The sequence below is a fragment of the Gouania willdenowi genome, chromosome 10 (assembly GCF_900634775.1).
Source record: "Gouania willdenowi chromosome 10, fGouWil2.1, whole genome shotgun sequence".
Classification (NCBI taxonomy): Eukaryota; Metazoa; Chordata; class Actinopteri; order Blenniiformes; family Gobiesocidae; genus Gouania; species Gouania willdenowi.
This window is the reverse complement of record NC_041053.1, coordinates 15,267,126-15,294,752: the sequence shown is the minus strand read 5'-3', so window position 1 is coordinate 15,294,752 and position 27,627 is coordinate 15,267,126. Positions and strand designations below refer to the sequence as shown.

Here is a 27,627-nt window from a genome sequence, read left to right as displayed (position 1 = left end):
GGGCCCGTGGGCCCACCCCTTTTTTTGGTAATTTCAATATTTATCGTAACATAGTCGTGTGATATATCGTTTCAAAGGCAATTCAACGTAGATTATGATTTTACATTGTACAATTTACTTTGTTTTACTCGGTGGAACTGAGTCATTTCACTGAATTCTCGTGAATGTGGTACATGCTATTTGGCGTGGGCTGCGGGCCCGGCTGTAGTTCATCAGAGCTTGTTAACAAAGTTTCTAGTTTGGGAGGAATTAAACGAAAAAGACGAGCAAATCTCTTGAGTTAACATTATTATTAAACCTTTATGATGCAACATTGTCAGGTCAACGTCTCAGTTTAAAAAGGGTTTTAATTAAAGCAGCTCTTACTGTTTGTGTTTGTGTGTTACATGGTGGACCGACACTGACTTTCTCTTTTTTCCCATCATTGTCCAGCATCTCTATTTTCTCTTCAATGGAATGTCCAACGGTGCAAGTCTAGAAAAGATTCTGCTTTGTCATGATTACTTTGTACCAGTCTCATTCAAGGGCTCATTTTAGTGAGAGGAGAGGCTTAGCTGACAAGTGGGAGGAACTGCAAAGAACCAAACCCCGGGTGAGACGGTAAGGAGGTCAGAGTGACAAAGAAAGAGGAATTACCAAGAACAACATTGGTGAAGCCTGAGAGCTGAAGTACAGTGAGGGATTAGGGAGGGAGGGGAGCAGGAATGACTAAAGGAGTGGGTGGGAAACAAAAATCAGGATGAGGACTCTCCTCCTCGTGCTTTAGTTCTACTTGAAGTTTGGACTCACCTAGGCTCAGTGGTTCCCATTAGGGGAACTTACACCAACAACAACAAGAAAAAGATGACCAAGAAATGCGCATCAGCCCTCAAAGGTGAAAGGGTGGCATTGAACGGACATAGCACCACTTCAACAGGGATGGATCCATCAGGAAAACTACAGGATGAGCTTCACGGGTCAAAGGTAGAGCTTGGGAAGAAGGTCACACTGCTCAGAGGGATCTCCATCATCATCGGCACCATCATCGGAGCTGGGATCTTCATTTCACCAAAGGGAATCCTGAGATCCTCGGGCAGCGTGGGCATGTCTCTCATCGTATGGATTGCCTGTGGCGTGCTCTCACTTCTGGGTAAGTTTCACTGAATGTTCTCACAATAGAGTATTCAGAACTTTAGACTTCAGACAAGTTAAAACATTCTACCATCAAATAGCCGTGAAGTGTTTAGGACTCAAAAGTTGGTTTCTAGTTGAAGATATTTCTGCCCAGTCACAGATGGAAACACCATGAGATGGAAACACCTCTAAACAGAGTGTTTTTATTTGACAAGTCTTTACTAAACCATAAATATAGATCCAAACCAAGAATCCAATAATCAAATAATTGTTGTCATGATGTCACACATAAATCACACTTGGTTTCTCGAAATGTATTGTTCATTCCTACATCTTCCTGTTGGTAACAAGTTGTTTCAGTTTTTCCAGAAAAAGATGATGAAACAGTTTGGTTTCATTACATTCAGTCAATGACTTTACTCACGCCCTGCATTTACCAGTAAGTGGCAGTTGCATCATTTCAAAAACCACGTTTAGGGTTAGTTTAATACGAGTAATCAATCAAAATGTTAATTATTCATTCAAAGTGTGTGCCAACAACAGATGACGTTCGTGTGTGACTACAACCTGTGGTGCAACATGTGGAGTCACTTTCATGGACGTGTTCAAGATTTGACGTGAAGTAATCACACGATGAGCCAAGACCTAGACATGATGTCAATGGCTAATGTAAGCTGCTCACAGCTCACAACAAAACACAAACCTGCATATAAAAGCACAATAACGCAAGAAAAGATGATGAGCTCTCAGGTTTTGTTAGAGGAAGTCTTCCTCGACTTTTCTGCCGGTATGCAGGCCTGCCTTTCTGAGAGGAAAATCCTGCTTTTGCTGTCAAGCCAATTCAAGGCACACTTTTTAAGGACAAACCAAGCTGTTCAAAGTTTCAAATCTTGTTCCAAAACCTTTAATCATCAATTTTTTATGTCGTTTGCGATGCATCAAGTTTGACCAATGTTGGGAATACATTACAATGTAATGCCGTGACTTTAAGTACTAATCTGACACAGCGTTCGGCAAATTTTGATTTAGTTTTATTCATAGGCAAGGCAAGGCACATTTATTTGTAGCACATTTCTTATACAAGGCAATTCAATGTGCTTCACAAGATCAAAAAGTGCAACAGAAAATATTAAATTCTTTAAAAATCAATAAAAACATTGAAATCAGCAGTAAAAACATTAAATAAACAATAACATGATTAAAAATCTCCCTCTCAGTCATACACAGTAGAGAAAAAGAGTAGATTTAAAAATGCTCTGTTCAGCTCTGGCAGTTTGTCCCTCTTTTTTGGGGCATTACAACTAAAAGCAGCGTCATAGTCTTTTGACTAAAAAATTGCGTCATCAAGACTATTTCTACTAAATGACGTTTAGATTTTAGTTGACCAAAAGTTAATTTGATTGGATGTCTTTAAAAAAAGAAACTTAATTCTGATTGGATTTTGTCCCATGAGTACATTTTGATTTCGTTTTTATTAGTCAATGAAAATAATAATTGATTTTCATTTGCTTTTTTTTCTTTTTAAATAGTCATAGTCCAGTTTTTGTCACTTAAAAAATACAGTCGAGGTAAACTGTGAAAAAAAAACAAAACAATGGAAAACCTTTAGTAAACAAAATAAACATGGATTAAAAACATTACTTTACCCTTAACTCTTACTTTATGGTGCTTTACTCCATCTTTATGTAGATTGGTGAACAAATTCATTGTTGTTTTTTTTACACACTCTGCCAAACAATCTGGAGTGGTGACAATCAGTGTTAAATTTTAGGGTAAATTTAGATATTTTTTTTCAGTCATTTTTGTCAACTATTTGTCAACAGGACTATTTCAGTCATAGTCTAGTTTTAGTCGACTAAAATATAAAGGATTTTTTTTCAAGCTTGAATTCCCATTGATAAACTTGATAGAATGGTATTAATGTTTCAACCTGTTTCTTGTGTTGTGGTCTGTGCATCAGCATTATGGGTATACCGGGAACTGGTGCCATTACAAAGGTTCCACGCTATTTAGAGTTGAAAAAAAATCATTAACAGCAATTTTTTTTTTTTTTGCGTGCATTATTTTTCTGTCATTCATTAATCACATTCAACACGATAAAGTCCAAGCACTTAAAAAAAAGAAGTATAAGCTCCTCTAACAGGCTGCTATTTATAAATGAATACACCTTAGTTGAGTTCCGGCTGTACAAAGAGACTTCAAAACACTATTTAATGACTGATGAGTGGGTCTGTGGGGGGTGTCGCTCTGCCCTGAGGACTCTCCCATAAAGCAAATCAGGACAAGCGTTGTTTCCTCCTGAGTGACATCTGCTACTTGTTTTGACAAGAGTTCAACATTGTGAAAACCTGTACTTCACATGTTTGGCTGATGTCACCATACTGTAATGTTCGAGAGTGTTTAGATGTCCAGAGGAGAGGCTTCTATAGGCTGAAGTACAGTGACAGTTACAGCAGGTATAGTGTAGGCTTCCAAAGAAACTGACATGAAAAAACATGTTGTCGACATGGGTGAGATATTTTTGCTCTTGATGGGTGTGTGTGTGTGTGTAATTATAGTAACTTACACTCATTCAAACAGGAAAGGTGAGTTCACAAAAATACAGTCTGTACAATACTAACAATACAAAGAAAATATAAAAGGCAGTTAGCAGCAGTGTTAACTGTGTCGACTAACAATTATTGTCAACTATATGTTTTAAGTGATAATAACTACATTATGACTTATCGGGGAAAAAATACACGTGAACAAAATATGATATTTTTGTCGACTAATATAAACGAAACTATATTGTTCACATGTGGTCCAATCAGAACTAAGTTTCTTTTTTGTAAATTTGAGTACCATTAAATACATCCATTATCAGCTTGATCAATGCTAATCGAAGCTTTAAAAAAAATGCGTTATATTTGATATTCTATATCTGTAACAGATTTAGTCGACTAAAATTCAAATGAAATTTAGTTGACTGAACTAAACTATAAGTGAAATAGTCTTGATGACTAAATTTGGACTAAAACTAAATTTTATTTTAGTAAATTCGGGAATAAAAGACAAGTATTTATTGTGAATAAAATGCCTTGAATATGTGGTTAAGATGGTATGAAGCACTATAGAGGTGAGAGGGAAACATATATAAATAAAGTTGAATTGAATTGCATTGTGTAGAAACTTTGTTGTCTCATGTCTCATTCAGTGGTAAGTAAACACTAAACTTTATCACTATATACTGTATGTTAAAAAAAACATGACCACAAACTCTTTTTTAACTCTGTCACCGGTGACTCACTTTGAGTGTGGGCTCGTGCATGCGAGGGGTCGAGAACGAGCAGGGAGACAGGGATTGGTTAAAAAAAAACAAAAAACGGTCAAAGTTTTACAGGTTTACAGCTGCTACAGATGATGGATTTTCTTCCGTCCTTTTTCAGAGCACATTAGATCTTATTTTTTGTCAGGACATAAAGAAAATTTCAACCAAAAACTTAAAAAGTGTATCTGGAGAAAATTACCTACCCTACCTTTAAGTTAAAGATTGATTTGCTGTGTGTCTTTTGCATAATGGTGCATGGAAAGTGAAATAGTCTGAAGGTAAAAACTTGGTATCAGGTAGCTGATATGAGCACAGAGCCATAGACAGAACCTGAGAGCTCTGCAGGATTGACTGGGAACGTTTGTGACCTGAGGCAGTGACGTTAGAGAAACAATGAGATTAAAAAAAAAGAAAAAACAATGGTTTTTAACACAGCTGGCAAAACTTCCTGCACCAACCTCTGTGTTTTTTTTTCTTCTATTCAATGATTTGCAAACTTTAACTTGGCATAAAACAATAATGTCATGAAAGTATGTCAAATTTGAATCGGGTATTTGATCCCGCACCAACTGAAAACTATTTTAAGTTGTCATGACGCCATTTTGCCGCGAGGTAAACGTGTGACTGTAGAAATACGCACAGGGAAGCAAACCCAGTGACTTTTTCTTGGATTCATTTTCTGTCTAGTATGTGGGTTTTATAGTTGTGGGTGTGGCCACAGTACTAGCAGGATTACTATTGCAACAACACATCATCAGTAGGGTAAATCTAACCTGTCTCACGTAGCTTCCTACGTGATTTAACTATTCTCAGCGACACATTTATCATCTAGATTAAAATTTTGCATTTATGTTTCTCTTATTTTCCCCCTCTTTCTCTTTTCTTCTTCTTCTTTGTCATTTCTTAATGGAAAAAAAAATGAAAAAAAGGGAAAAAATGAAAAAAGAAAGCAAATGAAAAAAGAAAGTAAATAAAAAAAGGATTCAGATTTCAGATTCAACATTTTAATTTTACATTTTCATGCTAAAATGAAACATAACATTTAAAAATTCAACATTTATATTTCAATACAAAATATAACATTTAAATCTAACAACTGAAATGTGAAGTTGAATTTAATTATATAATTTAACACATACATTTAAACATTGTATTTAAATGCAACACTTAAAATTAAAATATTAAATTAACATTTAGATTTAAATATTTACTTTTTACATATAAAAAATAATGTTGACAATTGAATATAATATTGTTTACATGAATTTCTGTCTGAAATGAGTTAAATGTGAAGGTTAGCTAAATATTTTAAATATTACAGGAAACAGTGAGTAGTACATGTGTGCTTGAAGAGAAGCAAGGGTAGCAGAAATATTGGTAAGAAGTGAAAACAGTGTCCTCTCATTTGAACAATATATACTGTCTATTTAAAATTGTAGGTTATAGCAGAATGAAAAACTCTCTTGTCTAACGTGATGAACTGGGGATGAATTGGGATCAGTGTTAGTTTGATGCTGAGTTTGCAGACGAACTGCATCGTTCTCTAACGTCTTTGTGTCCTCTTTGTGTCTACAGGAGCTCTGTCCTATGCTGAGCTTGGAACCTCCATCACAAAATCAGGTGGACATTACACATACATCATGGAGGCGTTTGGACCAAAAATGGCCTTCATTAGACTTTGGTCTGATCTCATTGCTATAAGGTAATATCAACATGTGGCGTAAGTCTTTAAAGCCAAAAATGTGCTGATAAGTTAGCAGCACATCACTCCTACGTGTGCTTACTTGCAGGTTTACACACAGATATGGAGTGGTAGATTGGTAGTGAGCTGAATAAACACCTGAAGATATTCTATAGAGAAGATCATTACCTGAGCTAATGTAAAGGCAAGAGTCCAGTGTAAGTGGATTACCAGTTACCCTCTCCCACTATCCACTGCCTCTGCTACAAAAAAGGCTTCGATATCATTAAATGTACACATAAAGCTAAATAAACCAATAAGTCATATCATACACAGAAAATATAGTGGTTTAAAGTGGGGAGCAAAAACTCCCTTAGAGAAGTTATCATTCCCTTCAGACAAAGACTGAGGTAATCCCACAATGTCAATCCCTCATCCTTTATATTTATCATTATTATTATTATTATAATTATTGTTGCTTGGTTGTTTCTATGTGTTTTGTTTCACGCACCGACTGCCAAGTCAAATTCCTTGTACTGTCCTAAAAACTGTACTTGGCCAATAAAACATTTCTGATTCTGATTCAAGCTGCAGTGCAAACTTTTACGAAGCGTTTCACTATTTTGATCTACAAAAAGAAGGAATAAAACCTCAAGCCAATATCCAGTAAAATAAATGAAAAAGAAAGGATGGTTGGTCTGTCATTTTTAATCCAACATGCTAACTTTCACTGCCAGCATTGTCTAGCTTTTGGATTCCTGAAACTGTTCGTCATAATTCTGTCCTCACGGGGGACGTCATTATGGTGAACAGTTTCAGGTTTTAACATAGACTTATAATGCAGAGGTTCCCAAAGTGGGGTATGGGTAATTTCAGGGTTACGTAAATTGTCATGAGGGGTATGTGAATAAAAAATTTAAACAGTGTGAAACTTTGGAAACCAAAATATAAATAGAGCAGCAGTCAGCAGCCAACTTGCGTTGCCACAAATTACACATTGGCCTGTGTAAGACCACCCTCTAGTGGTGAGAAAATTCATTACATGACCATAAGGTGCGTCCAAATAGTCCCTCCTATCTCTTTTCCTATTCACTTTTCCTTAACTCAGTGGATCACATCACGGTGTTAAGGAAAGGTTTTAGGAGACTTCCTAAAGGAGTTAGGGAAAGGCCATCACGTTGTTTTGACAATCATATGCACTTCCACTAGTGAAGTATTAATCTGACAGCGGCGAAGGCTAGTGATGTCTGCCATGGTGAAAAAAACTACAAATTTCATTAAATGGACTACAAAAAGCACATTTATAATACTTACCCCTGTGCCTCTAACCACTGATATAATCTCAAATATCACTAGGCAACGAGGAACACTCTCACATTGAGAATGGTTGCTCACATGCACCTTCCACTCAGAAATCAACATTAATCCAAAATAAGTAAGATTTTTATGAAACGTATGCATGATATACAGTAGGCCTTCAAAACATTGTAGGCATACAAATATACAACCGCAAAAACAAAGCATTCCTAAGTGAATGGAATATGTTGAATAAAACATGATCTCTTTTTCTTGATCAACATAGTGCTCTGTTTTCAGTCTTTGTGAGTTTCCGTGAACGCTTGAATGAGCGTGTCCCTTTAAATGTTGCTGCTGCTAGGAATTGTGGGGCAGCATTATCTGGTCTACTTTGGTAAAGGATGCATCAGTGTTTTCCAAGAATAAAGGAGGTTATAAAGGAAGCATTTAGCCTCCTTTCCTCTGCTTTTAGAGAATTAGAACGCTCCTTATCATGGTCGCCACTTAAGCACTTCCGGAGGTTAAGGAAAAGTGGATAGGAAATTAGATAGGAGGGACTATTCGGATGCACCCATAGAATTAGGTGAATATCATTGATTGATTTCTACCTGTAACTATCACTTATTCCATCATGCACAGCTAACAGATGAAAATGAATAAGATGAAATGTAGCTATTACTAGTCAGCCCACATTTAAAGCATCACCTGCCAGTGAGAGAAACATGCAACATTCAAGGTGCACGGCTGACCAAGATGATAGCAACCGAGCTATTAGCTAATAGCCATGGACAGCAGAGAGGAGTCAGAACAGTGGTTTCTTTGATTGCAGCCCCATTAAGAACTGGTATCTAAACAGTGTCCTGTGCCCTATAGACCAGCAGCAATGGCAGTCATCTCTTTGGCCTTCGGTCAGTACATCCTGGAGCCTCTATTCATGCCGTGCGGCATCCCACCGATGGCGGTCAAACTGGCAACTGCCACAGGGATAAGTATGTAGCACACCTCTACGTCTGATGACACATTAGTGCCTCTGTATATCTGTGTTGTTATTATGAACTGTTTGAACTCGATCTGAGTGAGTAGAGACGAACCCGCTCACCTGTGTTATGTGTACTCTTCAAAAACACAAGGAACAGAACAGAACAGAGAGGAATGGCCAGACTAACATCAATTTTCTATAATGTTTAAACAGATGCTATATCGTATTATGTCATGAGAACTTTATATCTTTGAAAGAAAAAAAAAAATCTCCTATCTTGTGTCGCATTTCAGAAAAAAGGTATACAGTACATTAAGGCGCATGGTGGCTTAGTGGTTAGCGTGTACTCCTCACAGCAAGAATGTCATAGGTTCAAACACTGGTTTGGACACTTGGGTTCTTTTCTGTGTGGAGTTTGCATGTTCTCCTCCTGCTTGTGTGGGTTTTCTCAGGGTACTCCGTCTTCCTCTTACAAACCAAAAACACTGTCTACTGTTAGGTAGATTGGAGTCTGTAAATTGCCCGAAGCAGTGGATGTGAGTGATTGTCTGTGGGTTCCCTTGCGATGAACTGGTGTCCTGTCCAAGGTGTACCCCCAGCCATTGAGAACTGAAGATAGGCACAAGCAAACCCCCCTGACCCTGTGAAAAAAGTAGCAAGCAGGTCAGAAAATGGAAGATATACATTAAAGGTGCAGTCTGCAACTCTTCTAAAAGTAACCTTTTGTCATATTTACTAAAGCTGTCACTATGTAAGGACAGATTTACATCAAACTAGTAGTTTGTGTGAAAAAAACAGGCTCATTGAGTCCCCCCTGCTGCTCCTGCAGCGTTTGGCAGATTGCACCACGACCGCATAAATCAGAGCCAGGATTGTGTTTGATGGGCTGTCTGACAGCTGTTGCTCACAGACCCCGCCCCTTTCCCGGAGCTAGAACGCCGTCTTTTTTACAGTGTATGGTCTGGAAGAGTAGAAGATGGAATTAGTGACTTTTCTGCTTGAAAGGTAATTACTGCTGCTTGATTTACATGATGTTTGATTTGTAATTGTTACACCAGAACTCTGTGGTGCATGTGTTGTTCATGTGCCCGCTGCAGCCTCCGTGTGGCTGCTGTAAGTGACACTGAGTTGTTGCTGCTGCTGAGGTGTGTGCACATAGAGAGAGAGAAGCGCTGCAGTAATATGCTCTGAGGGAGGGACTTTGGAAAGTTTGGAGGCAGGGCAAAAGAGCAGCGGGGAAGGAGGGGGAGGGAGGGATCTGAAAGTCGTGGACTGCATCTTTAAGGTAGATATATGTTGTAGCACGATGTAAGAACGTCCACCGTTCGACATTATTAATCGTTATTTTTAGTGATGCACCAAAAACTCAGCCACCAAAACACTTTTCTCACTGAAACAATATGAAAAATATGTTCCTTTTAGTGCAATGGTTTGATTTTGTGAGTGTTTTTAACCTGGTCAAGCCTCTGTGTCTTCATATTGTGGCTCTGGCATATTGTGTTGACTCTAGGAACACATCAGGGTCACGTGATCACAGATACAAGTGTTTATTGGTAGATGTCGAGCTCCATGTGCCATGTGTGTTTCTACAGCTGCCTCACTATGTGTGAGTGATTGGGTTTGATGTATTAACCCAAAGCACGTGTGATTCTCCCACTCACTATTCCCAAACAGGGTGACATAATAACACAGAAATATATTATTCAGAGTTAAATAGCCATTAGTGACTGTCTTTGTGTTTTTGCCTGTGTGATGAGGTAATATAGTTACCTGTAACTGTCTCACTCTGCAGCTTCTGTGATGTATCTAAACAGTATGAGTGTGACGTGGACTGCCAGGATTCAAAATATTCTCACATTAAGCAAACTGCTGGCGATCGCCATCATCATAGTGCCTGGGATGTACCAGCTCTTCAAAGGTGAGCCTCGTCATCTTCACCACAAGTTATGGAAGCTCACGTTGTAGCTCAGCTTTGTGAATGTCTGATCTAGCTCAGGCCACAAGGTTGAAATTGATGCTCGAAAGTTTGTTTTCATCTCCACTGTGAACACTTTATTATCGACATTGTTGGAAAGGTTTGGTGCACTGCATTGTGGGATGTGGAGTCCTGTAGACGGATGTAAAGAACAGTTTTTAATTCATTCTTACTGTGATTTCTTGTGTTTGCACCAAAAAACTCTGCTCGAATAACTTCACAACACATTTAGACTCACAGAAGACACTGTTAGATTGATGAACATGTGAAAGTTGTAATTAATTAAACAATCCACATTATCGCAAGTCATTTTCATCCATTTTTTTCTTCTTCTTCTTCTTCTTTGGGGTCAACTAATGAATCAACTTCTGTTGATTCACTACTGATTACTCCAATGTAGGAGCTTGGATGAAAAGATGCACAAAGAAAACACAGATTAACAAACTACCAACTCTAAGTGTTACAACATTTATCTTGGGTAGAAAGAAAAACAAAGACAGTTACAGACCATGACGTCTCTTGGGGTTAAGGAAAGGGAAGGAATTGCACAACGTATTGTTTCTGTAAAAAAGCAAATATTATATTTACCTTTTTAAATGTTTTTATTTTTTTTTTTTTTTACCTCATTGTTTCCTTGAATCTATACTTAAAAAAATCAATGTGAGTTTGTTAATGAGTTGAAGAAAAACTGACCTCAGAATAACCAAAAGCCTAAGTGCATTAATAAAGGATGCAGAAATACAAGAAGTGGGACAATACGCTGAGGTCACAATACAATATACAATAATGGGCCTGTGATAATGATATCATATATTTGGAAAGTAAAAAAAACAATATCAATTTGGTCTGGATGTCACCTTTTCAACTCAATAGGTACATTAGAAATAGAAATGTTGTGTGTAGCATATTGTGTTGATTTCCTTGTATCTGAATGTTTTAAAGCAGAACTAAGTAACTTGCGCTTAGCGCTCCCCCTAAAGGTCCCTTTTGGTTATGTCACTGTTGGAAAAACTTTCTTTGCTGGCTCAGCCACAATATAAGTTTGAGAAAAGTGAATTTGTAAACAATCGTGTGCATAATCTAGCATTAGTTTGTATTGGGCTGCCGTAAAGCAGTACGTCTTGCCAATGGGTCGGAGGCAGAGAAAGTTGCAAGTGCTGTTTTCTGGCGAGAGACAGCAGGAAGAGATGAAAGACCCCCCAATCACCCCATAAACACTTGTATTACCCTCACAGGGACTACGAGAAGGATTTATTAAGGTGAAAAAGTTACTTAGTTCTGCTTTAATATCTTGTTGCACGATAGCTCATCCCGCCTTTAATAAATACAGACGGCCTCCTTGGGTGAGTTTGTATGAAGCTAATAAAATATATACAATAATAAATCTTTTTTTTGCCAGAGCAGGAGTAAAAATAATGGCAGCCGTGGCTAAAAAAATAATAGAATAGTCAAATTCTAAAGCCCAGACGGTTTGACTAATTTCAAGCATTTGTTGACGAGGTTCACTTGAGTTTGATGTGACCATTTATGGTGGTTGGAAGTTGTTTGTTGGCCTACAATTAGAACCACACACAGGAGTGTGTTTTATGAGTGATGCTCATAAAACAGGAACAACCTCCTCAATCCAATGCAAGGGATAATAAAAATAGGAATGCTAAAGCTAACTGGGAAAGTAATGATTTTCTCATAAAAAAAAACAAAAAAACAAAAAAAACTTTGGGACCTTGAAAGGAAGGTTTTTTTTAATAAAAAAAAAAAAAAAATATATATAAAATATATATATATATATATATATAAATATATATATATATATATATATATATATATATATATATACATATGAAAGTGTTTCATATTATACAAAGTGTTTTACAATATTTTCCTCTGTTTCACATTTTGAGTATCAATATTTTTATGGTTGAACCTTTATTCTATGATTTACATGGAAGTATTAATCATATTATTTCTTTTGAAATTAACACGAAATATAAAAAAATTATGCAAGCAACAAATCCCAAATACTATCAGAAAGCAAAGTAAAAAAATGTCACCCTGTTTTTGTAAAGAAACAAGTGTCGGCATCACACTGAGTGTCCAGCTGTATCAATACCCTTGGTTTTTTTTGTCTCAACCTCGTCGCTCTAAACAAAAACCTGATGTCGAGCAGCTGCTCATGGTGAGCCCTAAAGAAAACAGAAACACTTCAGACTGATGGCTTTTATTGTAAATCCAAGAACAAATGTTCCTTATTGTTAGTGTTTAATGTCTATAACCAGAGTTAGAGGTCGGAAACATTCAGTCAGAGATGATTGTAGGGCCTTCTCGTTTTTGGACATCCTTTCTGGTTTGGTTCTTCATTGATGGTCCATCAGATTAACACAATGAGGAAACATCTGTCTGTAGGAGAGACCCAAAACTTTGAGGATGCCTTTGACCTGAGTAAAGTGCAGCTGTCTGGTATACCATTGGCTTTCTACTCTGGGATGTATGCATACGCTGGCTGGTACGTATGGTTTCCATCCTCTCATGTCATTTACAGTTTCCCCAAGTTATGTGTCGTATCAAACTTTAATCAAGATTGCATGTGTCAAACTCAAGGCCCGGGGCCCAAATCCGGTCCTTTAGAGCATCTGATGTGTCCCGCAGAATAAAGTACACAAACACAATGGAACTTCACAATATTTGCAGGCTTACAGTTTTCCCATGATTATATCACATGATGGCAGTCATTCGTTTTTAATCTCAAATGGTTGACAACACTCCCAATTTATTATTATTATTATTATTATTATTATTTTTATTTTTATTTTTATTTTTATTTTTATTTTTATTTTTTATTTTTTATTTTTTATTTTTTATTTTTTTTTTTCATTTTTTATTTTTTAATGCATGTTTTATTATTGCAATCAAATGAATACATGTATTATATTGCATAGTTGAGTGAGAAAAACGTCATAAGTGGGAAGATATAAAAAGAGGGCCTTGGTGAGGGGGAACAGAACAGGGGAGGGGGAGTGAGGGTGGGACAGGGGAAGAAGTGGGGAGAGTCAACTATTTTGGTTGTGCTGAAAGTGTAATGTGATGTTACAGTTGTGTATATTGTGTTGTGGGGTGTAACCTATTGAACTAGTCTGGTGACAAATGTGGAGAGATTGATCATTTCTTTTTACAAAATCCTGCAATTTTCCTCAAATCATTCCACTAAATTAAATAAAAATTGGTGGGAAAACCCCCCAAAATAAATCTAATAAATATAGGTGTCGCTCCTGCAGGGGCTGATATCTGTCACAGTGCTAAGATATTGTTGGTACTTTACATCATCATCATTTATGCATAAAAGTGCAAACTAGACACCAATGTTGGACTTGAGATCAAGCTGCTACGTATTTTGCCCTTGAACTAAAATGAGTTTCGAGTTGATGTAAATAAATTTGATCATTACTTCATCCAGACGTGTTGTTTCACATGCAGAGCCTGTGCTTTCTTTCCCAGGTTTTACCTCAACTTTGTGACAGAAGAGGTGGAACATCCTGAAAGGTGAGCAAAACTCATTTCCTGACTTGCATTATTTCGTGAGGTCGAAAAGTAATGCAGTTTTGGTTCACAAGTGAAGACAATGTTTTTTCATTTTGAAAAGTAGAGCTGGAGGACAAAAAGCTTTGTTAACAGTAATTCTATGAAACATGGCCTCGCTATAGTGGAAAGTTAACCGTCACTACTGAGTGTTAAACAAGCCTAATGTTTTGTTGTTATTTTGAAATTGTGGACATTGGGGCAGCTTTCTTCTCTTCACATTATTCACTCAGTATCAGTTGCAGTAAGTGCTGCTGGACTGTCCAAATCCTCCCGTTCGTCCATCACCAAACGCTTATTATGTTTAGTGAGGTGCCCACAGGCTGATAATCAAAGGCTGGCATACCACACATCTACACAATTTACTTATTTTATCAGCCACTTTTAAAAAAGCAATCTTGGAGCAGAAAAGCCATCAGCAGCAGTTCAGAATGAAGCACGCTGAGGTGGTAAAACTGCCTCGAGTGCAAAAAATGTTCTAATGTGAGCGGGAAGTAGGAGGAGAAAGTGTTGTTTAAAGTTAAACCTGGAATTATAGTGTGAATAATTATGTTAACTTACTTCCTCTGCATCTGCAGCAGTGCATAGAGGATAGGACCAACACACTAATTACATTACTCTAATCTTAGATATTTCTTTAAACTCTTTGTGTTATTTAATATTTTACGCTTCAGTTTGTAATCTCTCAAACCAAAGGAGGAGAAGCAGGCGAGTGTTGATTAATCAAAGTCTCAAAGAAATACATCGAACCAAAATATAACCCCAAACTAGAGCTGGTAGTTAACCAATGCTTCAAGACAACAACAAAACAAAATCCTTACTATAACTTATGTTCTTCTTCACAAAAACCAAAGTACAGAGAACCAACACTGTTGGCCACAGAAGAATCTTAGAGTGCGTTCACACCAGTTTAGTCCTGGACTCGGTCTGAATGGGTGGAGGACAGCTGATCATTTCAATACCTTTGTTTGGCTCGGTTTGTGTTCAGAGCACAAATTCTGATCTGCCCCAAACAGCCTCTGGTGCAGTTGGGTTTGGGGTCAATTACATTTTTACCTGCAGAAATATTATACATAAAATACAGCATTGTTTTTAACAATGGACAATACATAATAAAATATAGCATTGTTATTTATAGGGCGCATGGTGGCTTCATGGTAAGCACGTTTCACAGCAAAAAGATCCTAGGTTCAAGTCCTGGGGTGGACACTTGGGTCCTTTTTGTGTAGAGTTTGCATGTTCTCCCCGTGCTGTGTGAGTTTTCTCCGGTTATTCCAGTTTCCTCACCCAATTAAAAAACACGACTAGTCTCGAAATTGCCTGTAGGAGTGAATGTGTGAGTGAGTGGTTGTTTGTCTGTCTGTCTGAGTGTTGCCCTGCGATGGACTGGCACCCTGTCCGGGGTGTACCCCTGCCTAGCGCTCAGTGTGAGCCAGAGATAGGCACCAGCAGACCCCCGCGACCCTGAAATAAGACAAAGAAAATTGATTGATGGATGGATTATTATTTATTTGTGGCAATTTGGGCAAAAACACTTAAGTTTGGGAAGACATTTAAGACCCAAACATTACTTGAGGAATAACTTGACCTCACAGAAACCTGACTGGCACTGCAACATCTCCCCCATTTCAGGTTGCTTAAAGTAACATACCTCACCGCTGAGGTTATTGATTGCTGTGAGAGATTTAGGAATCTGAACTGATCGAGTGTACTACTTCCCTAATAATTCAGGTAGAACCCCGAGTTTGACACATTTTTCACAGAAATCTCAACGTGTTCAGCAGCCTTGATAAATCTCTGAATAAACTGTTCACTGTTGGCATCGGTTCTTACTTCGTACCACGAAATCACAGTAGTTTCTACCAGTCTCTGTAGCATTTTCAACAGTTGCGTTACCAATGCACAATGGGCATTTCATTTCTAGCATGCCCATCCCACAACAATAAGTAAAACATGTTTGTTACATCTTTATTTTACATTTATACATGAGATTGGGATTTTGGCTTTGCTTAAATGAGTCGTTGGGATTTTGCCCTTTGGGATTTGTTTCTGTCTCCTCTACAGAGTGTTGCTTTTAACGTGTGTAGGAATTTCTACAAAGGCCTAAGTGTAAACCTTTCAAACAAACATGAATGATATTGTTTCTGGAGTACAAGCTGTGCCATTCACTTGCTGATGATGCCATTATTTAAACTCTTTCACTCCTGAACACTGTTTAAACTGCAGGGGTGTATCAAAGACACGCCAGGTTTCAAAGTAAAAGACCCATCCATCTCACCCCAGAGGTACATGAATCCATTCACCCGTATCTTCTGATTGGTCGGTTTCAAATGAAAGCATCCAGTAAAGCCTAATCCAAACAATTAATCGAGTTGGCATTTTTAATAAAGGTAACCATGAAAATGAAGCTTTTTTTTCTCGCTCCAGAACAATGCCGTTAGCCATCTGTATCTCCATGGCGATTGTTACTTCCTGCTACGTGTTGGCTAACGTGTCGTACTACACTGTGATGACTGCTGAGGAGCTGCTGAGTTCAGAGGCTGTCGCGGTGGTAAGTTCACTGAAACACACACACACACACACACACACACACACACACACACACACACACACACACACACACACACACACACACACACACACACACACACACACACACACACACACACACACACACACACACACACACGCATGCACAAACACTGCCTCTAACTGAATGCAAATCACATGAATGAACTAATATCTCAATGTTTCCAGGTGTGTCCAATCAAAGCGATCACATAACTGATTGATAATCAGTGTTTATTTCAGATCAATAGTGCAGTGGAAAGAGAAGGGAAATGTTGCAGGTTAATAATATTGTCCATAGGATAATCAAGGAGGAAAGAAATTAAAAAAATGTAAAAAGAACTGTATGACAGTTTGAATAGATTCTTTCTGGGAGTTTCTTTTAAATCATATGGGCGACCGTGGCTCAGGTGGTAGAGGGGTCGTCTTCTGATTGAGAGGTTGGAGGTTTGATCCCGGTGCTATAACTGAACCCTAAATTGTTTTCAATGGTCAACTAGCACCTTGCATGGCAGCCCAGTCCCATTGGTGTGTGAATGTGAATGGGTGAATGAGCTGATATTGTAAAGCACTTTGAGACTAAAAATCAAGTCCATTTACCATTATTAGTTTGTTTGTGTTTCAAACTTCCAGTGCAATATAATGTTCCGTCTTTGCGGGGTCCTGCACTTATTTCAGGTTCAGAAGAGCAAGAGAGGAAAAGTGCCTCAAGTCAGACATGTTCATTATACACTGATGTTAAATTCTTTTATAGTTATTTTTAAATAGTTAATAACCTCTGCTGACCTGCCACTGGGGGGAAACAAAAAATGCCTTGATTATGGGCGTTACAGAGCTCTGTCTGCTCAACTACAATACACAAGCAAAAGCACACAGCACACACAGCCCCACAGACACTATATCACTCACAAACAATCCCTGCTCTATTCACGCCATGAGCCCCAGAACACCGTCTCACACACACACACACACACACACACACACACACACACACACACACACACACACACACACACACACACACACACACACACACACACACACACACACACACACACACACACAGTAACGAGAAGTACACACACGTTGGGGATATGCACACAATGTGTCTGTACAAACACACATAGCTTGGTGAACCCTCTGATTGGAGTAGAATCTGCTCTTTAAAGAAGCACAGAGTCAAAAACATTTTGCAGCGGAGCGTGGAGCATGGAGTTCCGCCTTGGAGCTGTCAATCAATGCTCACTGAGGGCTGTGATTGGAGGAAAACCAGTCCCTCCTCTCAGCTTTTATAGAAGGGGTGGGGCCAACAGTGAAAGTTAGTGATGTACATTGGTTCAAATGATCTGTCTCAGCCAATAGCAAAATTCCATTGTAATAGCTGGCGTTCAACCCTTAGATGGTAGTCACTCTGACATTTTACAACTAAATACGCAAAATGAAAACACTTTTACTAAAATGTTAAAAGTTGGACTAGGATCAATCAACAGCACTACTTAATATCCAAATACATATGTTCAGCAGAAAAAGTGGGTTTGGAGTTTAGTTACTCTTTTACTATGGTTAGATTTAAATAAATTACATAACTGGGAGCTCTTGAGAAAAATGTGCATCCTTATTGTTGTGGCGGTTTTAATAAATGAGACAGAGTCAAGATTTAGGGTTTCTGGTCAGATATAGACACAGAATTTATTATGTCAAAGGGTTTTGGAGGTTAACCAGCTTTCAGCGTGTGTTATGTATGTTGCTGGTAGTGGTAGTCAAAACAGAGCAGAGCCTCCTCGGACAGAGACCTTGGTGTGTGCTATCAGTGTACAATGGAATCTGGCTTGCTTATGGGGCAGTCTCACCAGAACTGATGAAAATGGATTGCTTGATTACATAATCAATATTTGAGACACGACTGTTTTTGAACTCCATGTAAAGTCCATTGGTTGTCAATTCTAAGGTCTTCTAGGGTCTTTTTTCACAATTTTCTGATATGACATCTGACATGCATTAAGGGAGGGGCCCTCAACATCCCCGCCTCCTCATGTGCACCCAGTGCAGCCTTTGTCCGCCTTCAGCTGCTCTTCTTGGGTTTCTTTTAGAGAGAAATGGACCAGGCAGCGACAACAAGCAACATTACCCACCCCACGATGCTGCTAATGCCACATAACCATGGTTACACAAGCATGCAGGAAGACCCAAACGGACTTACTTTCTGAGTTTTTTTTTTCCACACCTTTACTTACCCTTCTGTTTATAGGTTGTTATTTGTGATTTAAATGAATGTTGAAATAGAGAAAGGCTTAAAAAGCCAATTATTTACTGATTGCGTGGCCTCCTGTAGCGGTTTGACGTGACGCAGTAGCAAAATTCAGGCTTTAAACAACAGAGAGAAAGTAAACATGGTGGCACTGAACTGTTCTTGGAGAAGAATGGACCGTTGATTAAAACTAACAACCCTTCTCATCTTTCCGGCTAAGCCTGTGCGCTCCAATAAAAACATGTATCCAGACGCTCAGTGAAAGCCTCACCTCTGAGGTTACACTTAATATGTCTATGTATTAGCTTTATGCTACTGATGGCTCTCTTTCCCAGCAGTTGATAATGTAATTGGTGTGAGCCATCTTTATAAAGGCCAATCACATCCCACATGTTCTCTGAAAACACTTAGACACTAATGGTCATTTGTAATGTGGTTACTTTGAGCACGATGAGTCATAGCAGTGCAGTAAGAAAAGTCTTTGATGCGTTAAACAGTCCTTTTGTTCCTTCAGACAGCAAGAACAGCTGCTTGTTTTTCACAGTTCTAACATAATTACACACTATTGTCTGCAAGTAGTTTGACAGCGACTGTCCTCGAGGGGCCGTTCCTAACGCACAACTGCCTGAAACGAGGTGTGTGTTCATTCCTTGCCAGACTAATTATTGTCAAGTACTTTTTACCCGTTGAAAACCAAAGGTGGTAAAATTGACGTAAAGTTCTGAAAGTCATTCCAAAAACAGTTTAGCGTCAAACCTTGGTCAAATAAGCGACATCTTCACAGTCCATAGTTTGAAGTGGAACTTGATATATACTTTCAATCTAGTTAACTCATTCAGTGCCAGCCATTTTCAGACTTTCTACCCCCTCAGTGCCAGGCGTTTTAGAGCATTTTGACTGATATTTAAAGACCCTCAGAATATTTTGTCCTATGACTATCTGACATCTGAAACCAGATTCTGAAAGATTAGACTCTCTACTTTCATCAGAAAAAAAAAAAAAAAAGTTTCTAGCTAGTTTTCATTCTTCTGTAATCAGCAGTTGAATAGAGGTAAGTTTCACACAAATCGCCAGTTTGTGACAAAAAGATGCGAAAAACAGCTTTTTCTGAAAAACATCTATTAGTGAATTTGAAGCAATTTTTTTTTTTGCTTTAGGGACACCTCAACATTGGTTTTCTTCTATAAAACTACAAAAACAACACAGACTGGGCTTTTGGTGGCAAAATTATTAATATTTCGCTATCTGGGTTTAATGGATTTCTTACTGTATTTTGGCATTCCTCCAAGTCTCTCCCTTGCCATTCTCCATACACTCAACTTCCTCCTCCTCCTGGACATGCCAAGTGTCACCGCTTGTCCCGTTTTTTTGATTTGTTTTCTCTCACTCTCAAAAGTCCACCTAGTTCTACACATGCTCTGTCTCGTAAACTCCTTTCTTCTCCCTCTGAGCTCTGCCCATCACGGGTGATCTCTCATCCAAAGGTGCTCTGCTACCACCTACATGTCACCAGTTGGTCACTACATCATGGTACAAGTTAGATATTCACCGGAGAGCTTTGTCACACTGTCTCCTAGCAACCCCAGCCAAAAAACACAATTCATGTCTATAGACGTGAATGGCACTCAACGAGTTAATGGAATATATATATTGTGACCATAACCTTATCTTTGCTCTGTTCCAAACTCCCTCATTGTGTTCTATATACATTTATTAAATGAGGCAAAGAAACTGACTACTCCCCGTGCGGACTCCTCAGAGCTTTTATACTTGGAATTGAAATTTCCCACAATCCTGAGCACTTCTCTGTAGTCCTTGTACTCATTCTGGGATAACTATTATCTTCTTCTCCCATTACTACAAGTAGTGTCACCTTCTCCGGTCAAAACATCTCACTTTCCCCTCTGATCACCAACCTATGTGCATTATATGACCCACATCTCACCTTCGACTCCCACATCAAACAACTCTGCAAGAGCTCTTACTTCCACCTCAGAAATATTGCCAAACTCCGACCATTTCTCACTCTCAAAGATGCAGAGAAACTCATCCACGCCTGTGTTTCCTCCAGGCTGGACTACTACAACGCACTTCTCATTGGGATCCCGAGCAAGAGCCCTCAAAAGCACCAATATCTCCAAAACAGCACAGCTAGGATCCTGATGAGACTGCGTAAATTTGATCACATTATTCCAATCCTGAAATCCCTTCACTGGTTTCCCATTCAATACAGAATCCAATATAAAATCTCCCTTCTCATCCACCAGTGCATCCATGGCAACGCTCCATCCTACCTGAAAGAACTTTTACCCCCCCAAACCCGCTCCAGACAACTCCGGTCCAGGAACTCAAACTGCCTCCTCACACCCAGAACTAAGCTCTGCACGATGGGGGACCGTGCTTTCTGCTCATCCACACCCCACCTCTGGAACATTCTCCCGGACCACATCAAAACCCCACAGACAGATGAATCCTTTAAAAAATAACTCAAAACCTTCCTCTTCCATAGAGCGTTCTCCTCCTAACAGACAATCTTGGACATTTTGCCCCACCGTTTTGGATTTAGCAGCTTATATTTGTTTTTAATACTGTATGGCTCACTTTCTGTTTTATACTTTTTAAACCTATTTTTATTCCTATTCACCCATTGTTGCACTTTGAGATTTGTTTTAAATGTAAAGTGCATTATACCGTACATAAAATGTATTATTTATTATGTGCTTTGAAGGTGTCAGTATATTCGTAGCTTGTCTGCCAGTCTCTTCTCTAAGCTCGTCTCAATCTCTCCTGCTCTGTTTCACCAGGGGGGTGAAATACAGGTTGTTGTTACATTTAATGAGGGTCGATGTGAAAAATAAATGCTGAGCAGCGTTTTGTGTCACACCAGGTACAAGGAGCGGAGTCTGTGCGGTTGTAAAATCTGAGCTTCGCGTTTAATTGGCCTGACGGACTTTGCACAAACCTCTGCGCTTGTTCCGTCTGATTATGTTTGAGGCTCAATAGAAAAACTTCTCAGAAAGAACATGAAACATTGTGTACAAGACAAACAAAACAACTCATTGAATAACCAATGACAATCAGAGCTCAGTGTTTGAAGCTATGATGCCATTTCCTATCAACAGAGGTGGCAAAAGTACTAGTCTTCAGTACTCAAGTAAAAGTATAGATACTTGAATAAAAAATGACTTGTAGAAAACTGGTACATGGAAATAAATTAAATCTGTTACCCTTTATAAACACCCAAAATATGTAGCACTCATTATAGATCAAATTTGTAAATAAAAAGTTTCAAGAAAAAAAAAAAAGCTAATGCTCAATTAAACCCAGAGCAGCTTTGAGGTTTGAAAACTTGAAAATGTTAACTATAAAACAAACCTGCAGAAACAGGAAACATGCCCTTTTTGGTCTGAAAATGAGTCCTGCTACTGAAAAGCCTTTCACAAGCAGCAGAATCGGTTTTTGGTTTGCGTCTTTTTACGTTGTGACATCATTTTAAGGTCTTAAAAGTAACAACCTCATTTTCAAAATGTAGGAATAGAAAGAACAGATATTTTTTTTTTTAAAGTAAGGAGTAAAAGTAAAAAGGCGCCAAAAAAATAAATTCTCAAGTAAAGTACGGATACCAGAAAAAACTACTTAAGTACACTAATGAAGTTTTTGATAATTACTGGTAGTTTATTACAGTAAGATTAAAAACATCATCAGCTTAAGCAGTTAGAGCAGCAAAGGATTTTCTCTGTCAAACCAGCATTTCTTCCAATACGAGGTTAGGTTTTTTATCACTGCTTCAGTTGGACACCATCACTGTTGTCAATCCCTGTATGTCGCACTTAAATGTGCTTACTTGGGTCTGAGTTTACCTGTGGATTTCCTCCTTTTCTCGTGCCAGTATGTTTTTATAGATCACTCTGCTGCAGATCATTTCCAAGTCATTTTTTTATCATGATTGTACCCATAAACTGTCTGTTTTTCTTTGCGTTTTCTCTCAGACCTTTGCTGAAAAGCTTCTCGGCAACTTCTCCAGAGTGGTGCCACTGTTCGTGGCCATGTCCTGCTTTGGCTCCATGAATGGATCTCTTTTTGCTTTGTCAAGGTATAACACTCTTATTACTCTAACTTCAGATTTAGGCTTCAATTAATTGGAAAACAGGTTGATTTTAATTTGTTTTAGTTAGGTCCATATATATTTGGATACTGACAAGTTTTGTTTTGTTACCTGTATAATGAGACATATTCCAATTATAGTAATATAATGAACATGGACATAAAGCGCAGACTCTCAGCTTTCATTTGAGGGTATCTACATTCATATTGGATGAAGGGTGTAGGAGTTTCAGCTCCTTAACATGTGCCACCCTATTTTAAAAGGGACTAAAAGTAATTGGACAATTGATGCAAAAGCCATTTTATGAGCAGATGTGGGCAATTCCTTCGTTATGTCATTACAAATTAAACATATAAAAGGCCTGGAGTGGATTTAAGGTGTGGTGTTTGCATTTGGAAGATTTTGCTCCGAAGACAACATCTGGTCAAAGGACCTCTCCATGCAGGTGAGACAAGCTATCCTTAAGCTATGAAAACAGATAAAACCCCTCTGTGAAGCTGCTACAATATTAGGAGTGGCAAAAAATGTTGCACATTCTGAGAAAGAAAGAAAGCACTGGTGAACTTGGTAATGCAAAAAGACCTGGACGTCTACGGTAGACAACAGTGGTGGATGATCGTAGAATCATTTCCATGGTGAAGAGAAACCCCTTCACAACAGCCAACCAAGTTAAAAACACTCTCCAAGAGGTAGGCATGTCATTGTTCAGGTCTACCATGAAGAGCAGACTGCATGAGAGTAAATACATAGGGTTCACTGCACGATGCAAGCCACTCATAACGCTGAAGAATAGGAAGGCTTGATTGGATTTTGCTAAAAAAAACATCTAACAAAGGCAGCACAGTTCTGGAACAACATTCTTTGGTCAGATGAAACTAAGATCAACCTCTACCAAGATGACGGCAAAAAAAAAGTATGGACAGCTCATGATCCAATGCATACCACATCGTCGTTTTTTTATGCAATCTTTTTGTTCAACCTACTGAATTAAAGCTGAAAGTCTGCAGTTCAACTGCATCTCAGTTGTTCAATTAAAAATTATTTTTGGTACTGTACAGAACCAAAAATACAAACATTTTGTCTGTGTCAAAATATATATGGACCTAACTGCACATGTCATTTATCAAAGTGATTGTTGGGTAAACTCTATTTTCTATTAGAGTTGCTTTTCAATGCCCAGAAGGACTTAAAATGCCCCTGAGAACCCTTTACAAGTGTATTTGATGTCTCTGAAGTTAACATGAATTCTTATAAAATTTAACTTTCATCAAATCGTCTAATTTGTGTAGGTTGTACATTTTGGTGAACATCAGCCCAGAGTCTCCCTGTTCATATTTGTGTTTGTGTGCGGCAGGATGTTTTTTGTAGCTTCGAGAGAAGGACATCTGCCTGAAGTTTTTTCTATGATCCACATCCGTAGACACACTCCGTTGGCTGCTGTCTTGATACTGGTTTGTTAACTTCTATAAGAGCTGAACTGTATATTCATTTGATCCTGTATCAGGAAGCTGGATTAACCTTCCACTGCCAGGATTTACCTATTCAAATATCCTTCATTATTGGTCTTCTTTACACTAAATGATGAACCTTTTGGTCTGACTACCTGTTTAAATGAGGACTGGCACTTTCACGTTATAAATTATAATAATATCATAGAAAAGCTCAAACCCTGCACAAGTATTTTTGACGATTGACAAAACAGTTACTAAAACTAAAAGCTATACTACAAAGTTATCATTACTAATTACAAAATTCTAATTTTACATGCATGATTTGTTTTAGCCAATTTCAAAAGGCAACGGTGGGAACAGCACAAGATGGATTCTGGTGTTTGTGAACACCAGGATAATCCATCTTGCAGGCAAGGTTAAAGAAGTTGTGCTCTGAACGCAAACCGAGCCAAACCAAGGTGATAAATTTATCAGCCGTAAACCACCCATTCAGACCGAGTCTACAACTACACGTGAAAGTACCCTTAGTTCACATTGACCCCATCCTATGTCAGCTTCCTGGTACAGTTTCTGGTAAAATAGTAATGACCTGTTTTATGCATTAGTGTGTGCCCTGTGTCATGCATTCTCCATCCAAAGTCCATCCTCATGTGTTTATTGGTTTATATCACCTAACCAGTACCCCATGACCATCCTCCTACTGTTTGTGGGAGACATCTACAGCCTGTTGAACTTCATGAGCTTCCTGCGCTGGTTGTTCATTGGAGTCGTTGTTCTGGGTTTGATCTACCTTCGGTTCAAGAAGCCTGACCTCCCGCGGCCCTTTAAGGTAAGTTTCTGATATCTGTGATGTCACTGGTAACATAAGGCACAAGAGGAGAAACACACCATCAGTGAGATCTGTTTGTTTTCATTCCCACAGGTCCCACTCTTCATCCCAGTCATCTTCTGTCTCACCTGTTTCTTCATGGTCTTTTTGTCTCTGTATTCTGACCCAGTCAACACTGGCATTGGGTTTGCCATTTGTCTCACTGGTCTCCCAGCATACTACATCTTTATTTACTTCAGTCACAGACCAAAGTGGCTTCAAAAGTCATTAGGTAACTCCTTACATTTAAAATAATGTAATTCGTGGGTGTTTTTGTCAAAATTGTCAGAAATACAAGCTCAGCAGGTGTATATTTGTTGGATTTTAAAGGTGATGATCTGTGTGATCTTCTTTGTGTCCATAGATTCCTTTTACAGAAGTTTGCAGATTGTCTTGGAAGTCGTCCCTGCTGATCAGTAAAGACACAACGCAGCCTTGTGATTAATCTTTAACGATGATAAAGCTGAGACGAACTCTACCTCATCACAGAGTAGAAAAACCATCTGACTAATGGACGATTGAATGAGGGGAGATGTTTGTTCATGTATGTGAATGTGTAATTACACGTTTACTACGTAGAAGATGACATTGAGGAATTTTTTTTGCTAACTACTTAGTAACAATTATCAATAAATAATGCGTTGTTATTATTTATGTTTTAATAAATAACTTTTAAACAGCTTCAGCTTTCTTTTTCCACCACAAAAGTATTTCTAGAACCTTGTTTAATTACCAGAAATATTTGCTTGATGTCAAAGCAACAGGGTGGTCAAACAAACTAAAACGCTTTTAAGAGGTGAAATACAGCAAAAACAACGTTTTTATATTAAATATATAATTGGAGGGTTTTACGTTGACGGTCATATCTAGACACGCTACGATCATATTCCAAGCATTTATTTGATGTGATACACATTAATAAATAGGTTGTCCCTTTTAGACAAGGATCTACTGAGAACTTGCAGTTATTCTCCAACAGTGTGGTCCACTATCAATATAATCATTTATCAGCCATGATCCAAACATCTTTGTTCTTACCATTAAAAATGACTCATTCAATGCATGGAGATCAACTGGATTCCACTCAAAGAGCAAACAAACAAACAAAAACGTTTTGTTTGTTTTTTCTGCACTTTCCGTTGCTTTCAAGTTTTTCAACAAAGCTTCAGCATTCAGATTTTACAATTATACTTTTGAATATTGAATCATTGAGAAAAAGACAAAAAAAGAAAAGAAAATTCAATCATACATTTCATTAGTAACGAGCATCTCATGGTTTAACTGGGTTTGTGTCAGTAATCACAAATCATTTTACATTCATACAGCTTCTTTAAACACTTACACTCTGCGTCAATGAAAACTTTATATTCACATTTTTTGTCTGGAGAAAAATATAATTGCTTTTTCGCATTGATTATGGCGTTTCTTATTGTAAGTATACTGACACAAAATGCAACTCATAGAAAACCATGTTTATTCACAATTTAGATTTTTCCACTGATTTGATAGGAGGTCAAAAATCAAAAGTAACAAAAGACAATATCAGGTGTGACCACCGGTTGCCTGGACACAAGCTTGACATTGCCTTCGCATGGAGTGAACCAAAAGACGAAAGTTATCCTGTGGGTTGTTTTTCCTCTCTTGTTGTAGCGCTGCCACCAGTTCTTGGTGATTTTGAGATTTGTAGCTCGTATGGATACGCGTCGTCCCTATTGATCCCAAAAGTGCTCCGTGCTTGAGTTCAGTCGGAGTGACATCAGTCCTGCTCTGACTGATTTTGCTGACAAACTGGTGTAAGAACGTTCCCGACTCCTGGAACTCTGGATCGTAGGTCGATAGCATGCAGTCTCTGACGTACTGTACTGGAGCTGATACATGGCTGGTGTCTCCCAGGTGTCTCTGCTGTAGTTTGTGTTGCTTTGCGGAACCGGTCTCGAAGATGCTGCAACGCAATCTGACAATCATCGTTAGCAGTCGTCACTCCTTCTTGTCCAGGACGTAGACTATCATTCATGGAGTTGGTTTCTTGGTGCCGTGTTCTCAGTTGATAATTGTGGGTGGAGAGCAACTCATTCTGCGGGCCACCTGTCGAACAGAGAGACCTCCTTCCAGCTGACTGGCGGTGACGTTGGTTCGTTAATAATTTCGGCATGAGTTCTTATAGGAATATGGATAGTGTTTAAATTTGCAGACATTTTCATAGGGATGATGAAATGAGCACAAACAATGCAGTACTTGCAGACCTTATTGTGAAAAAATAAAATAAAATCAACAAAGCCGTTTCAGTCAATCACAGACAAACACAAGCATATGAGATGCACTGGTATCAATTGATTGACCAGAGGCATGTCACAGTGAATCATATACTGGTCAACATACTGTTGGTAAAAAAAATAAAAAACAAAAAAATACAGACAAAACAAAAGTGAAGTTTTCCTTGATGCCTTGTATAGTGTACAT

General features: G+C 38.4%; 1 protein-coding gene across 1 annotated transcript; it reads left to right on the top strand.

Annotated features, from left to right (window-relative positions):
* The first annotated feature begins 624 nt into the window (after positions 1-624).
* Positions 625-25,847, top strand: slc7a11 (solute carrier family 7 member 11). The gene is made up of 12 exons (XM_028459390.1): positions 625-1,129; positions 5,999-6,125; positions 8,274-8,389; positions 10,172-10,297; positions 12,758-12,857; positions 13,847-13,891; positions 16,355-16,478; positions 22,733-22,836; positions 24,203-24,299; positions 24,979-25,128; positions 25,222-25,399; positions 25,532-25,847. The coding sequence occupies exons 1-12, from the start codon at positions 844-846 to the stop codon at positions 25,585-25,587; spliced, it is 1,509 nt and encodes a 502-aa protein (XP_028315191.1). The 5' UTR covers positions 625-843; the 3' UTR covers positions 25,588-25,847.
* The last annotated feature ends 1,780 nt before the right edge of the window (positions 25,848-27,627 follow it).

Coding starts and splice junctions, on each gene's coding strand:
- slc7a11 (XM_028459390.1), top strand. CDS start 844: ATGACCAAGAAATGCGCATCAGCCCTCAAAGGTGAAAGGGTGGCATTG. Junction 12,858..13,846: donor ATGTATGCATACGCTGGCTG/GTACGTATGGTT, acceptor TTTCTTTCCCAG/GTTTTACCTCAACTTTGTGA. Junction 16,479..22,732: donor GTTCAGAGGCTGTCGCGGTG/GTAAGTTCACTG, acceptor GTTTTCTCTCAG/ACCTTTGCTGAAAAGCTTCT.